At 43.7% G+C, this 15,841-nt stretch overlaps 1 protein-coding gene across 3 annotated transcripts; it reads left to right on the top strand.

Moving 5' to 3' along the window:
* Positions 1 to 598: 598 nt before the first annotated feature.
* On the top strand, positions 599 to 14,549 carry celf1 (cugbp, Elav-like family member 1). 3 transcript variants are annotated; one of them, XM_077563250.1, is made up of 13 exons: positions 599 to 793; positions 4,456 to 4,643; positions 4,897 to 4,979; positions 6,532 to 6,580; positions 6,686 to 6,820; positions 8,714 to 8,793; positions 8,882 to 9,043; positions 9,586 to 9,655; positions 10,517 to 10,639; positions 12,036 to 12,149; positions 12,259 to 12,447; positions 13,151 to 13,294; positions 13,811 to 14,549. In XM_077563250.1, the coding sequence occupies exons 2-13, from the start codon at positions 4,466 to 4,468 to the stop codon at positions 13,936 to 13,938; spliced, it is 1,455 nt and encodes a 484-aa protein (XP_077419376.1). In that variant the 5' UTR covers positions 599 to 793; positions 4,456 to 4,465; the 3' UTR covers positions 13,939 to 14,549. The 3 variants fall into 3 exon arrangements, with proteins under 3 accessions (XP_077419376.1, XP_077419373.1, XP_077419374.1); XM_077563247.1 differs by lacking the exon at positions 599 to 793 and adding an exon at positions 2,674 to 2,896; XM_077563248.1 differs by lacking the exon at positions 599 to 793 and adding an exon at positions 2,674 to 2,896 and having other exon boundaries at positions 6,689 to 6,820.
* Positions 14,550 to 15,841: the final 1,292 nt, after the last annotated feature.

Raw genomic sequence — 15,841 nt, forward strand, 5'->3', positions numbered from 1 at the left:
ATGTTGAAAAACCCTTCAGTGTTGCTGAATTAGGACAGTTATGCAAAGAACAGTGGCCAAACTCCAAAGAGATGTGAAAGACTCAATGGCATACTGGAGAGAACGCTTAATTTTAGTTGATGCTGCTGAGGGCGACCCAACCATGTCAGTGCTCATTGTTACTGATGTGTTTTTAGTGTGCATATGATAAATAATCATCTTGAATTCCTTGTGCTTTGTTAAAATCATTTGTTTGCCTTTGTTTAACTTGATGCTTGGTAATAAATAATAAATTACTGACTAGTTTGAGCGCCGTTTTACTTTTTTAAAATGTTGTATGTTGTAGGAAAATCGACTGAAAACATCTGTCCAGCATGGTGCCTCTCAGTGGACCGTACCATCTGCCATGTTTACGCAGGGAATATTCAACCAATACTTCAGTTTCTAAAAGCTCTGACTTCTAATTACGAAACGTCTAAAGCACATGCTTAAAATAAGTTACCGTTCTTAATTAACAAACACATGATGAATGAATAAAAAGGTCTGAAATTGCCTCGGATTAGTAATAACTCGCCTCCCCCACTGGAGCGGTGTAATGGTAGCGGCCCGAGCAGGGGAGCGTGCCTGCCATTTTTACACAGTAACGGCTAGCTGTCACAATCTGTCAAGTTAGGAGTACTCGCCGCTTAAACTTAACGATTTGAAAGTGTACAGCACATTAGCACAACATAACATTACATTTACCGGACAGCGTCCAACACGGCACCTTGGTCAGAGCCAAAACCAGTCAAATAAACTGTGGCGTAAAAGACGGGTAAGTTTTGCTCATTTCAAGTTTAGAAAGGCTTGTTGGGAGCTAGCGTGCTAGCCAGCTAGCCTAGCCTAGCTGAAGGTGCGTGTGCGCGCGCACCTCACAGCTGACTGTCAAACTTGTTGGTCTTGGTTGACTAACGTTAACGCTAACGGTGTGACTAGTACGCGATATGTGGCGTTAATGGTGAGAGCAGGCTGGTGTCAAGTGCGACCAGTGTGAAGACTTTTGGTCACTATTAATAAATTATGTTTTCGTCACTATTTATATCCGAAAGAAGGGTGCACGTGATGTCACCTACTAACGCGGAAGTTTGTTCAAAACGGTGAAACTTTATTGCACCTTGGAACGATAGCATTGGAAGTTAGTTCATTGGACTGTACTTGTGGTGAGAACAGTGCTTCTCAATATTTTTTTTGTTTAATTTTTTACGCGTCATTGCATAATAAACAATATGAGTAAAATAAACAAGTTGAAACAAATTTTCCATAACATTTATTTTGTTAGATCATTGTTTGATTGTTATTAAATGCATTACATATAATATTAGTTTATACATTTTTGTAAATTAATTAGTTTATTATTAAAGAAGCAATTTAGCATTTTAGACATACACCTTTTAAAAAAGTCTGTCTGCCTGCCTGTTTTTGAGGTTCTACGGTCGAGTAATGGAAATTCTAAATCTTTAGCCCAATAGCATAAATTGCATAAAGTCATTAGTAACATGCTGCCACACTATCACAAATCTGCCTTTGGCAGTTGTGATATCAGGCTAACAACTGCCCGTTGTCACTGATGAGCGACTATTCATAGCTAGTGTTGTTCCGATACTGGTATCGGCAGAGGCCCCGATACTGCATTAAAACAGTGGTATCGGTGAGTACTAACAAGTAACATGCCAATAGCATAAATGCTGACGCTAATATCGGACTTTGGATGCAGCATCTTATGTCTTGCTCATGCACGACATTCACTGATGTGCGACATGTTCACTGCATGCCGAGCTAAGATATCCTATTGGCCCTTAAATGCTCTGAACCAATGGCAGGACGGCTTTTTCATGTTGAGAAAAAAAACCTTTGGTATCGAAATCGGTATCAGGGGCCAAAAAACGGTACCGGAACAACACTATTCATAACCCTTAAGGACAGAATTTCTAGGTGCAGCCGAAGCGTTGAGGGGGTCCAGTTTGGTGTCCTCATTATTGCCTCTTGCTTTTTGCACATGATGTGGTTCTATTGGTATGATCAAGAACCAATGTTTAACTTTCCCCAGAGCGGTTTACGGTCGAGGGTGAAGCAGTTGGGATGGGAATCAGCACCTCCAAATGTCCAAATTGTCCTCAATCGGAAAAGGGTGACGTGCCTTCTCGAGATCCACTGGTAAAAGTTGGCCAAAGTGGCTGGGGAGGGTGAAGTCGGGCTTGCCTGTTTAAGATGTTGCCCCGCGATCTGACCCTGGATAAGCAAAAGAAAATGGATGGCTGCATGTAACATGACTTTTGCTGCCTGTCCGTTTGTTCACGTGTTCCACACAAACGAATGGGGACAAACACACAGACCCAAATTCACAGCCTCCCCCATCCTTCTTCCCTGTGCCCGGAACTTAATTGTTGGTCCGCGATGCTGCTAGTCCCGGGATTAGCGGCTGGCTGCGTGGCTGCATTGACTCCCTCTTTTCATTCCCGCTGCCCACTGGGCTTTATCGCCATCAATCTGACACGCTGTTTATCTGACGCTGCAGCCAGATCTGCTGGCCTAGGAGAAACGACCACAAAGGCCACGGGTCATCAGCATTTTGATTGTGGCCATCACGCCCTCTGGCCCCCCGTCATCCCGCCAGCATCCCCGCTTCCTCCATAGGCCTTTTCGCTGTCTACGGTGTCAGCCGCTGCCCGCGTTTCCTCGGCCTCATGTTGTGGGCAGGTTGTCCATGTGTAGATCCAGTTGGTGTTTACCGCTCCGCAAGCAGCGCGTTTGTTGACGTCCAGCGGCTCATCCTTGTTCTTGTTTAGTTTTGTCTTCTGCAAGCCACCATGGCGTCTTTTAAACTGGATTTCCTCCCGGAGATGATGGTGGATCATTGCTCTTTGAATTCTAGTCCTGTGTGAGTCGCCTTTGTCACTATTTCTTGTCCTCATACTGCTGAAGTTGAGATAATATAGAAGTTGGCCAAGACGTTTCATTTCATCCCAGGAAGACGTCCGGTTGTAACAACTTACGCAAGGGTTGAGTCCAAAAGGCTTCTTCAGTTTTGGACCACAAGTTCTTATCGTTCTTTACTGAGAACAAAATATGCTGTGATATTGCCAAACAAGATTTCTGCCAAATTTGGATGGAGGCAACTGGACTCTTCTTGTTTGTTGAAGATGTTTACCTTTTAATGCAAACGGCTTTTGGACCAGCCCTCGCTGGAAACCAGCTAAGAATAAAACCCACAAGCCGACGTCACCGACCAAGATTTTTGGTTGTCTGTGTTGATTGTCATTCAAAAGTGAAGAAGCCTTTTCATTAATTAAAGGTGAAACCTCTTCAACAACTTAAACAAAGAAGGTGAATTTAGTGGATATGGTCTGAATGGGAGAAGATCTTTCTTGGTCATGTTGCGTTGTGGGTCGAGCTTCCATTAAGGAGATTTGGTATATGTTTGTTTCATTAGAATATTAATTGTTTGTGAGATGAAAGCCAATAAGCAAGCTTTTACAAATGATTTTAGAAGTGGATGTTTTGAAAAGGTCGATATTGTTCCCGCGTGTAAACTTTTGTAAAGCGCAAATGCGTGACGTGAGTACAGACACTTTCATTTGGGGATCGTATTGGAACACGAGGCTTCTGTTGTTGTGTGCTGAAAATAATGAGCTCTAATGAAAAGAAATGAGTTTAATGACGAATCAAGACAGACTCGCTGCCAGCAATCAAATTCACGTTAAAAGCATGCCTTGATCAAAACGATTCTGAATATCACGCCGAACGGAAGGCTACGGGCTAACTGCTAATATGCTAAATTGAAGCCGAAACAACTTCTCATTCTGATGTTTTGGCACATTTTGAGAAAAGAAAGTCTTTGAATTCTTGAAATATCAACTTTAAATATGCTGTAAGTTAGAAGGACAATGCCAAAATAAAACAATAAGAAAGTGAATTGGTCGGGCTTCACTTTAAAGTAAATGCATCGTATCATCTCCCTCCTCAGAGGTCTGAAAAAGTCAGCCACTTTCCTCTTCTGCTGATGTGACTCATTGGCTTTTCATTTGGATTTGTCAAAATCTTCATAGGCAGTTGAAACAGCCCGTTTGGATCATGCCACACATATTGTTAAATGTTTTGTAATTAAACACACTGACAAGGAGAATGTTTGTTATGGGAAAGAAAACCAGGGTTTGGCAGGTCAGACTTTGTAAAAGATCGGGGATCTGCCGAAAAACGGATTGGTGCGGCCCTACTTTTTAGACGTTTGAGTGATCCATGTTGCAATACATAGTGTAGATCTTAGATACGTGTTTCCCAACTTGTGTTGGGTCAAGGCACATGCTTTACGGTTCACCAACAAAGAAAATTGTCTGCAAAAGTAGATTGTATATAATGAAGTCATGTCAATGTACTCGCTAATATAATTGAAGGTTAGTACGGGATTTGTAGTACTGACAGTCACGTGTGCCTTTGCAGTGGCAAGAAGATGAACGGGTCCCTGGACCACCCTGACCAACCAGATGTGGACACCATCAAGATGTTCGTGGGCCAGATCCCGCGCTCCTGGTCCGAGGAGCAGCTGCGTGAGCTCTTCGAGCCGTACGGCGCCGTCTACGAGATCAACGTTCTTCGGGATCGCAGTCAGAGCCCGCCGCAGAGCAAAGGTGAGCCTGGACAAAAGGAACGCATGGACATTAGCTTAGCCATTATTCATATATATTCCGGATTCATATCGATGGCGAGGCCTGCTCAATTATGGAAAAAAGAACCATCACGATTATTTTGGCAAGAATTTAAATCACGATCATTCAAATGATTATTTATTTTTGGGCTACTAAACATGAACATGTTTAAGCATTTAAAAATACCAATTAAAAAATGACAAACACGATAATTCTGTGTGTTGTCTGGCGGCAGGCTGCTGTTTCATCACGTACTACACTCGCAAGTCAGCCTTGGAAGCACAGAACGCTCTTCACAACATGAAGATTCTTCCCGGGGTGAGTAGCGGCGGCGGCGGCGGCGGCGGCGGCCGTCAAGCTCGCCTTTCATAGTGCGCCGGTTTCCGTGGAAACAAGCAGCCGCCCTTTGGATGCAGCTCACTCATTTTGACAGTCCACTTCTGTTCCACCGGAATGCTTCAGTCGTTAACGAGTTTGTCATTTCAACCTTTCTTTATGGAAAATATGGTCCCGATTCCACACCAAAAAATTATGAGGAGCATCATAACTTTCAATGGATTTTATCTTATTTTTGTCTCTTTCAAATGTTCCCAACATCAAGCGGAAAATGTTTATGACCTCGATAGACATTAAAAAAGGAGCTTAGTGGCAAAAACAAGCAAGCTTCACCTTGTATTTTGGGATTTTTTTTTCAATTTACTCTGCTAAAATTTGCCTGTAAATGTTTTTGATAGCAAAAGTTCAACCTTTGGAGCAAATTGTTACAAAAAAAAAAAGAAGAATATGAACTAATACATGGAATGATTTATATTTTGTATCTGAGGGATCCACTGCACCTGCAAAATGTGATACTGGTTCATCTTGTATAATAGTGCATTGGTTTAAGGACATTTTTGACAACATGCAATGCAGGTGCATCTCAATACGTGGAAAATAATGGTGGAAAATCTCATTGATTTCAATATTTCAATTTAAAAAGTGAAAGCCAGGATTGTATTTTTTGTGTGAATGTACAGTAATTTGAATGATTGGATGAACCCGCCCCCCAAATTCAATATCTCAAGAAGTTAGAATATGCTAAATGATCGCAACTTATAGTGCTAATGATGCAAGCATGATAATGATCACAATTCATTTGTTTTTTTTTAACCATAGTATTAATTATTTTGCTGTGTGTTTAATAATTTTATTTAAGCTTCACTTTTCAATGGAACTACAATGGAAACTCTGTTTTCATATACTCAAATTTTTCTTTGTTACGATTCAGTTTTGTAAAAAAAAAAGTCTACATTTTATTATAGTTTTTGTAGATCTGCTCAGTTTTAGAAAAAAAAAAGCATTCATTCATTCATTTCTCAGAATTAAAGAAAGTGTGTCCATCCGAAACATTCCGTTAAATGTGTAAAAAAGTTTCAATAGACGGCAAGGCATATTCCGCAATACAATAATTTTATTCGCCAACTCAAGGCAATAACAAGCCTCCCACTTTGACTAGGCCACAGTTGTGCACATCCTGTCAAGATGTCAAGCCTTCAAAATAAAAGTATCGGCGTAGCAACACGGTTTCACCACACTTTCTTGGGCGTGTCACATGGTGGCTTATTTCACAATCATACTTAATAAAAAAACAATCATGTAGTTTAAATGTGACCACTAAATAAGCCACCATTGGTCCAAAGAACTGCAACTAAAAATGATATGTATTAATATTTTTGGGTGTTTGGACCAGATTAATTGGATGTACATTGCATGCGATGCTTCGATTGAGTAATTAATCAAGAAAAGCGAGCTTCCGTGTACTGAATCAATTGAAAAAATGGCTGCACAAAGTCGAGATGAGCGCTGACGTTGAATCTTTTCCCTCTTCCAGATGCACCACCCCATCCAGATGAAGCCGGCCGACAGCGAGAAGAATAACGGTGAGGGTTTTCTGAGGAACGGAATTCTTCGTCATGCTGCAATCGATGCTGTTGAGTGATTGCGCCAAATGTGAAAGGTGTGCGCACGTTCTATGTGTAACGCAGCAGTGGAGGACCGAAAGCTGTTCATCGGCATGATCTCCAAGAAGTGTAACGAGAACGACATGCGCTTGATGTTCTCGCCGTACGGGCAGATCGAGGAGTGTCGGATCCTTCGCGGCCCCGACGGACTGAGCCGAGGTGACGACCGTCTTCTCCACTGGCAGACGTCGCGCATGCAGCAACGTTGATGGAATAACATGCGCTTGTCGCAGTCTTAAGGCTGCAATGATTTCACAAATAACTCCAACTGGATTGTTAAAAAAAAAAACACACACACAAAATCTCTACCTCGATTTTTCTTGTACGTACACAACGGCACGTGTACAACGACTTACAACAAACATCGTTTGCAAATTCAACTCAGCGGACAGACTGGCTAACGGTTAGCCGGCTAAAAGGCATACTTGAATCGTTGAGCCATTTTCAACAGTAAAAAGTTCATATTTTGTCCAGAACTAATTTGATAACTTCATTATTTTTCATGCACAATTAATATCTTTAAAAACAAATCTTTCCATTTGCTGTCGACTGAAGATGACCTCACCTGTGCTGAGGAAATTGATATCGAAGGTATTAATTGTACATGAAAAATAATGAAGTTGTCAAATTAACCCTTTAAAGCCAAACGTATCATTAAATACAAGACATTTTGAGCTCTCTATTTCATGAGTATAATATCCCCCCCCCCACCCCCCGCCCCCCATTTAAAACCCTGACGTATATGATCTGACACATGCATTGCACGTATAATCCATTAGATGGCAGTATGATGGCTTTTCCAGCCACCTTGCAAGATCCCCCAATTGAGAAAGGAGAGACACCTGTACCTATTAATAGTGGGAACCTTCTTTCTGATTTTTGGAAACACTAATATGTTTGATATGTCTGTTTATTATTATATTTTTGACAGTTAGAAATGTACGAATTTAAAGCATTGTGACCGGGTGTATCAAATATGACACAAATCAAAAGTTGAAGTTGATTTTTTTTTTTTAAAAAGAAAAGTTTTTGGCTTTGTTTAAAACAGGGGTGGCCAAGTTGGGTCCTCGAGAGCCACTATCCAGCCTGTTTTCCATGTTTCTCTCCACTATCACACCTGATTCATGATGGGATCGTTATCATGCTTCTGCAAAGCGTCTTGATGAGCTGATCATTAGATTCAGCTGGGCTGAAGAAGGGAGACATGGAAAACAGGCTGGACAGTGGCTCTCGAGGACCGAACTTGGCCACCCCTGGTTTAAAAGGACTACTCTACTTACAAAGAATCCGAATTTTCTCTCATATATTTCATAGTTCAGGCTTTATGGGGTTAGTTCTGGACAAAATATGAACTTTTTACTGCTGAAAATGGCTCAATGAGTCGAGTATCCCTTTAACTGTCAGCTGCTAACCGGAGCCAACAGCAGCCAACATCCTCATTTGCCGACTCCCACGTCACTCACCAGGCCATACCTAAGCCACGCACATTTAAAAGCACATATTTCTACAGTGTAGAACAGAGGTCCCCAACCCTGGTCCTCAGGGACCGATATCCAGCCTGTTTTCCATGCCTCCCACGGCCAACACAGGTGATTCATATCATCAGCTAATCAGCAATCTCTGGAGAAGGCTGATAACGATCTCCACCTGTGTTGGCTGTGGGGGGCATGGAAAACAGGCTGGATACCGGTCCCTGAGGACCAGGGTTGGGGGCCTCTGGTGTAGAATGTGAGGATGGCGACCCCCAGTGGACAATAATTTAATAGAGTTCCACAAACAAATATTAGAATTTTGTTTGTGAATGGAGGTAAAAGATTTTGACAGTTTTTAAAATTGTGATGGTCGACAGTCAAACGGTTTGTTCACATTTGTCACTTTTGTTGTTTGTTGTCGTTTGATCCGAGTCAAATATTTCCTTCTTCTCAGCAGTTAAGAATGCAGTAAGGAAAAAAAAACCCCTCTACATCTACTAACGTCCAACCTCTGGTGTTCACGTTTGTCCTGGTGTCAGTCCACTTCTGTTGTAGAACCATGCATGTTTGTGTGTTTCAGGTTGTGCGTTTGTGACGTTCACAGCCAGACAGATGGCCCAAGCCGCCATCAAGTCCATGCACCAGTCCCAGACCATGGAGGTGAGCAGCCCGCTCACTCGCGCAAGTAGCGTTGGTATTGTGACACCGCGCGTCTCCGAGACATCACGTTTGTGTGCTTTGCGTTTAGGGCTGCTCGTCGCCCATCGTGGTCAAGTTCGCCGACACCCAGAAAGACAAAGAGCAGAAGCGTATGGCGCTTCAGCTGCAGCAGCAGATGCAGCAACTCAGCGCCGCGTCCATGTGGGGAAACCTGACCGGACTGGGAAGTCTGGGGCCGCAGTACCTCGCGGTAAGCGTCTTGTGTCCTGCGAGCGCTTCCCAAACACGCAAAGCATCACAAATACAACAAATACTTTTTTTCTTTTTTTGCTACATTGCCAGCTTAATGCTAGCGTTCAATGGGAAACCCCGTTGACCCGCTAGCAAAAATGTGCTTTAGACATAAGTGAACTTGAAATAGCCAAACTTTGACACATAAAGTGTAGGAATGCATACAAACGGGTAACAAAGGTAACAATGCTCACGGGCCGACACAAAGAGTTCTGTTCATTAAGTTTGCCACTATCCCATGTGTGCACGGCCGAAGCGCTACAGCAGGAATGAATTTTTCAGATTTTTTTATTGAAGTCATTTTATATGTATAACATTATTGTTATACTTGTTAATGATTTATTTTCTGGTTCTTTTTAATGACGTTGTATTTAAAGGTGAGTTTTGGTAGTTGAATGACTGCTAAATTCTTCATTAGGGAATAATCATGTTTACTAATGCTGATTTCAATATCAATGAAAAATAATGGTGGTTATTGATGGAAGTGTTTGCTGCGTGCAGATTTACTTACAGCTGCTGCAGCAGTCGGCCTCCACGGGGAACGCGCTCAGCAACCTTCATCCCGCTTCAGGTGCGCCTCGTCGCACACCAACAGGAAAGTGCCGGTAGAGACGAAGGTCCCGCTTTGTTGTGTGAAAGGCGCGTGCTTAGAAATGCCGGTTTTGTATCTCCGATTCGCACATTCTGACCAACATCTGCACGGAAGGGGCTACCTAAGCGCCATCACGGATCTGATCTTACCCACCAATTGCGTTTGGTCCCCCAATCCGTACCTTTCGCAAGGAACAGCAACACAGCAAAAGGCAACTGTAACGGGCCGTCGTGTGTCAGAGGACATATTTCATTTTTAAAAGGCAGGTTGGTCATTTATTGATGAGGTTAAAAAAAAAAGTTACAGGAATGTAACATTTTGGGAAAATGTGCACAATAATTGATCTTAATAACAGACTCATTCGTTCTCACTTAAAATTTGTATTTTACATGAACCTAATTAAGTTTGTCTCTTTGTGCCCTGCGATTGGCTGGCAACCAGTTGAGGGTGAACCCCGCCTACTGCCCAAAGCCAGCTGGGATAGGCTATGTCAACCAATCAACCAATTAAAAAAGACCAAATGAATACAACAAATAGTACAGGACAGTTGATAATGTGTGCTACTGGGCAAACGTTTTACAAGACTTCAGTTTTTCCAAACTTTTATTGAAAGTCAAGCCGTTCAACTTTGATCGATAGTTTGATACAAATGAGGGAAGCGGTGAACTGTCACAGGATAAAAGTGACTTGCGAGATGAATGCTGCATTTTCTGGCCCTTCTTAGCGTGCTGCAGTCGACGAAAGGGTGGGTTGGGTGATGTGCCTTGACTGCAGCGCTGTGCGGAGAGAGGATTATTGATGGAGTGTGCGTGCGTGCGTGCGTGTGTGCGTGCGCAACAGGTCTTAATGCCATGCAGAACCTGGCCGCTTTGGCAGCAGCGACCGCCAGCCAGGCCTCGGCAACCGGTTGCTCCAGTGCCATGACTACATCAAGCAGTCCACTCAGTGCACTGACAAGCTCAGGTAAGAAGTCTGCACGTGCGAATGTTTGAATTCTTCCTGTAAATCAGACTGAAAGGTTTTTTTTTTCGGGTTTTAAAACCGCTTGCAAGCATTGAATGTGGCCTCACTTTATCAAGTGTTCCAGCAAAGCTGCTCAAGCTCAAGCTAACAGTCAGATGAGCACGAGGCTACGTGAGTGTCCCGCGGGTGTACGGCAACTGATTGACACCTTGCTTGCTACGCCTTAGACTGACAAAGTGGATCGGACCTTAAGCCATTAAAGCCAACATTTAACCACTTGAAGAGGAGACCAAAGGGCGAAAAAACAACTCAACTAGCTTAAATGTTAAATTCAGATGCCGGTAGACAAACTGCGAGTCTCTCGTGGGGTTTCTATCCACACATTTTTATTTGAATTTTCAAGAAATATGAAAAAATACAACTTAACGGAAAGGCTAGAATTTCAAGAAAGGGCCCAAAACTCGCAAAAAAAAAGCTTTTGCGCTTGGAGGGGGTGGATTTTGAAGCAGATCGAAAACAGGAAAATGCCAAGTTTGGCTATGGAAATGCAAATAAACGCTGACAAGACCGGATACACGTCACATGTTTGGACCGGTTATGACGTCACACGTGCATTTGTAGTCACAAAGCAAGAGCACACGATAAAGTAAGGCATGTTTGCGGGGGCGACGAAACCGAAATCTTTTGGGAATTAATTAAAGAAGCAAATATTGATGCAATTTTAGATAAAAAAAATAGCAAAGAAATGCAACGGTTTATCAAGAATTACAAAAGGAAACTCATACAATGTCCTCGCGCAGCGCAGTCGCTTCCTGTTCTTCTTCTTTTAAATTACTGGTGGAGCACATGCTCTATGGTGTATAGCGCCACCTACGGGGACGGAGTCCCCTCTCAATATTCGCAAAAGATGAACAGATGGAAACGGGCATAAGTCGCATGTCCGTTTTGCGCATTTTCAGTCAATTTGCTTAAAATTTTTTAAACAATTGGATGGAAACTCTGCATACATATAATGTATGGCTTTTTTGTATTGAACCACAAAAACATGGCAGGATTGTCAAATGAGAAGCAGTTGGCCCCAAAGTGAGGAAACGGGCAAATAAGTCGAAAGTGACTGTTGGCAATAACTGATGGCGCCAGTCGCTGACAAGATGCTCCTCGCTCTGCTTTGTAGCCACAGCTACAAATGAAATGAGAAATAGGAGCGAGGAACCAGCAGGCACTCAAATGGCTTCTACTCACTGAACATGCGGGAGAATTTGAATTCAGGAGGATTTCATCTTTTATTTTCCAACCTTCTTCCTTTTGGATTGTTATGGATGTTTCTTGCGCAGTGCAAATAAAGGCGCCGTTCCTTTCCTTGTCTCAAGCTGTTGTGACGTGTTTGCCGTCTCAGGCTCCTCCCCCACCTCAAGCAACACCTCGTCCGTCAACCCCATCGCGTCTCTGGGAACGCTGCAGTCTCTGGCCGCCAGCACGGGAGCTGGCCTCAACATGGGCTCGCTCGCAGGTATGAAGCCCCGCCCTCCCGGGGGCCTCGCCATTTTCCTTTTCGCATCTTTTTGGGTCCGGAATGCATCCCGCGTGGTAAACGGGTCCGCCGTACGATTGATGATCAGGAATGGCGGCACTGAACGGCGGCTTGGGCTCGGGAGGCCTGTCTAACGGCTCCGGCAGCACCATGGAGGCGCTGAGTCAGGCGTACTCGGGAATCCAGCAGTACGCCGCCGCCGCCGCGCTGCCGGGACTCTACAACCAGAGCCTGCTGTCACAACAGAGCGTGTCGGCCGCGGGGAGCCAAAAGGAAGGTGAGCTCGGCGTTTCGCGTTCCCTTTCAGATGGCACAACTACCAGATATCACACGGGGAGGGAAAACAATGTGGCCGCATTTGAGATATGTCAGCACATGATGCTAATATGTTACCACAAATTGGGTAGAACATGCACACAAGGGGCTAACTTAACTCATGTGCTCCCCAACAAACGTATAAAAACGTTCTATTTTAAATTGCCATGGATTGTTTGTTTGTTTATGCTAGAGCAGACAAAAGGCTTTGATGCAGCCTCTGAACTGCAGAGAACGGTTGAAGCAATGGTAGTTATTACAAAAACGGCCAGCAGGTGGCAGCAGAGTATAAGAGATCAGCCAGGGCCATGTTGCAAAAGCCCCCCCCCCCATTGTTTTAAACAGATTTGTGAATAATGGTGAAACTTTTTCTTTTGTTAGGGTCCACGTTTATATAGCAAAAGAACACAATATTCTGTGGGTCCAAATCCAGTCAAACGGCCGGGAGCAAAGTTGGTTGCTTCTAGTACACATTACACTTACATTGACATCCAAAATGTTCATGGGAATGATGTAGCCATTAATGAGTATTTCCTGTGCATGGACCGGGATACCGCTTTTGTGGCCACAAATGAGCATTTTGCGCATATTCTCTGTCTATGTTGTGGCTGCAATGTTGTTGTTTTCCCCTATCGGCCGTACGACGGAGATTTGTTCCTTTGCAGGTCCGGAAGGGGCCAACCTGTTCATTTACCACCTGCCTCAAGAGTTTGGCGACCAGGACCTGCTCCAGATGTTTATGCCCTTCGGCAATGTCATCTCAGCCAAAGTCTTCATTGACAAGCAGACCAACCTCAGCAAGTGTTTTGGTCAGTTTCCGCTGCTGTACCATAAACAGAAACTTGAAACCATAACTTGGACCCCAAAGGTATCAGAGGTGGCAAATCCAGGTCCAGAATGTCAAAACCCTGCCACAGTTTGGCTTTAGCCATTGATGCTAGCTAGCTCCCTAGCGGGTAAATGAGCACCATGGGAGCTAGTAGCTAGCTAGCTAGCTAGCTAGCTAGCTAGCTAGCTAGCACCTGGGGAAAAGCCAAGCTGTGGCAGGGTTTTTACTTTCTGAACCTGGATTTGCCACCTCTGGTAATAATGCACCATTTACACACTATTAAATGTATTAGTCTGATTATTACATTTGTGTTGACATTGAATAGAATGTCAGATATGATACGTTAGAGAGGTGTAAACATTAAATATGTAGATGAGGTACATTAGACATTACAGGTCTATTGACATGGAATATGGTAATTACAAGTGTATCGACATGAATGACACGTCGCATTTGGAGGTTTGTAACCAAAGCGCTGGTCCACATGCGCCCGCAGGCTTTGTGAGTTACGACAACCCGGTGTCGTCGCAGGCCGCCATCCAGTCCATGAACGGTTTCCAGATTGGCATGAAGCGACTCAAAGTGCAGCTCAAGCGCTCCAAGAACGACAGCAAACCGTACTGAAGTTCGCTTAGCGTAGGAGACGCTCCGGTAAGTGGAGTGGCAGACCATAGCCCATCCCAAGCCCCGCCCCTCCCCCTCCCCCCTCCCCCCTCCCCCAGCGGACCGACTGGATTCTTCCCGTCTTCTCTTTTGTGGCTTCATGCACTTTTGTTTTCCCTGCAGCGAGGATGGCAAACTGCTATGTTTTCTTTTGGAGCTCTTTTGTTTGCTGTGCTACCTTTGATACCTTGATTGTTACCACGTCTTGCACTTGGGACAGCCCAAATCTTTTCCTTCGTGTTTTTTTTTCCCCCCTGAATGTGCTTGACTTTTTCTTCACTCTTCTCCACTGGAACAAATGTCGGAGTCTGGCCACCCATTTGTTCTTCTGCATTCGACTCCCATGCATGTGCTTGGAATTCTTCCCGAGCCGCTCTATATAATGAGTCAACAATTTTTGAGCACTGTTGTCAAACACGGGTGCTGGTCAGAAAATGTGAATATTGAGGAAAAGTCCATTTGTTTCAATAGTTTCTTTCAAAAAGTGAAACTTTTGTATTGTTCACCACACACAAAGGTAAGTATTTCAATCTTTCAATTTTGATGGTTATGGCAGAAAGACACCCCCCCCCCCCCAAAAAAAAAAAATCCAGTGTTTTACTACGGAAGAGGATTAGGGCCAGTGAAGAGAGAAAAAAGAAGTTTGAGAGGATTCTCACTTTTTTCTTTTTAAAGTGACAATTCTTACATTATTCTCAGAATTTTCACTTTAATCACAGAATTCTGACTTTAAAGTGAGAATTGTCACAATTGTCACTTTTAAGTGAGAATAATAGAAGCACTAATAAAGTCCGAATTTTGAGAATAAAGTGAGAATTCTGACTTTAAAGTGAGAATTCTGAGAATAAAGTGAAAATCCTGCCAAACTTTTTTTCCTCTCTCTTCACTGGCCCTAATCCTCTTCCGTATTTTATAAAATAATATGCATCCATCCATCCATTTTCTTACCCGCACAAGGGTCGCGGGGGGGGGGGGGCGATCCCAGCTGGCTTCAGGCAGTAAGCGGGGCACACCCTCAACTGGTTGCCAGCCGATCGCAGGGCACACAGAGACAAACAAATAAAATAATATAGTTGACAAATGTCAACATTTTAGGCTCTCTGTGTCCCAATCTTGTCATCTAGTTGATGCAAAACAACTGCAGAGGTTTTCCTCAGCCTTTAAATGGTCTCAGTCTGGTTTAGTAGGCTTCAGGGGCGGCGTGGCTCAGTGGTAGAGTGGTCGTCTCCCAACCCAGAGGTTGTGGGTTTGATCCCATGCCATTGTGACCACGTCGAGGTATCCTTGCGCAAGATACTGAACCCTCAGTTGCTCCTGATGCGGCGTCATCGGTAGCTAAATGAGTCATCGAATGGAAAGCGCTTTGAGGGCCTCGGAAGGTGGAAAAGCGCCATAGAAATGGAGAGGACGACAAGCAACGGCCATTGGGAAATTTGGGAGAGATTCATAAGGAGTGGACTCAAGCACATTCCTGTCATGCATCTCAAACAATGCGGACAGTACCGGACTCCTCCCTGTCCACGCCACACATGAATATGCAAATTAGCATAAACGAGGCTTGCGGGTGGCAATGATTATGCGGCACGATCAGATAATCACATTAAAAAAACCATGAGTCACGTGAAAAACTTAACAAAATGTGAGCTGGAGACGCTTGTAAACAAAGTCGAGGGCCGAAGCTGTCCTCAGAAGTCGACAACAACCTCTGTGACAATCGGCGACGGCGACGTTCAACTGGCAACAGATCGAAGAGGTTGAAACTTAAATGTAGTAATACAGGATGAATAACGTGTTAACGGAGTTTGTGATTGTGGAGGTTTAAAGTGGAAGTCAACCGTAAACATTTCTTGACAATAACATGTTA

Source organism: Vanacampus margaritifer, chromosome 4 (assembly GCF_051991255.1).
Source record: "Vanacampus margaritifer isolate UIUO_Vmar chromosome 4, RoL_Vmar_1.0, whole genome shotgun sequence".
Taxonomy (NCBI): domain Eukaryota; kingdom Metazoa; phylum Chordata; class Actinopteri; order Syngnathiformes; family Syngnathidae; genus Vanacampus; species Vanacampus margaritifer.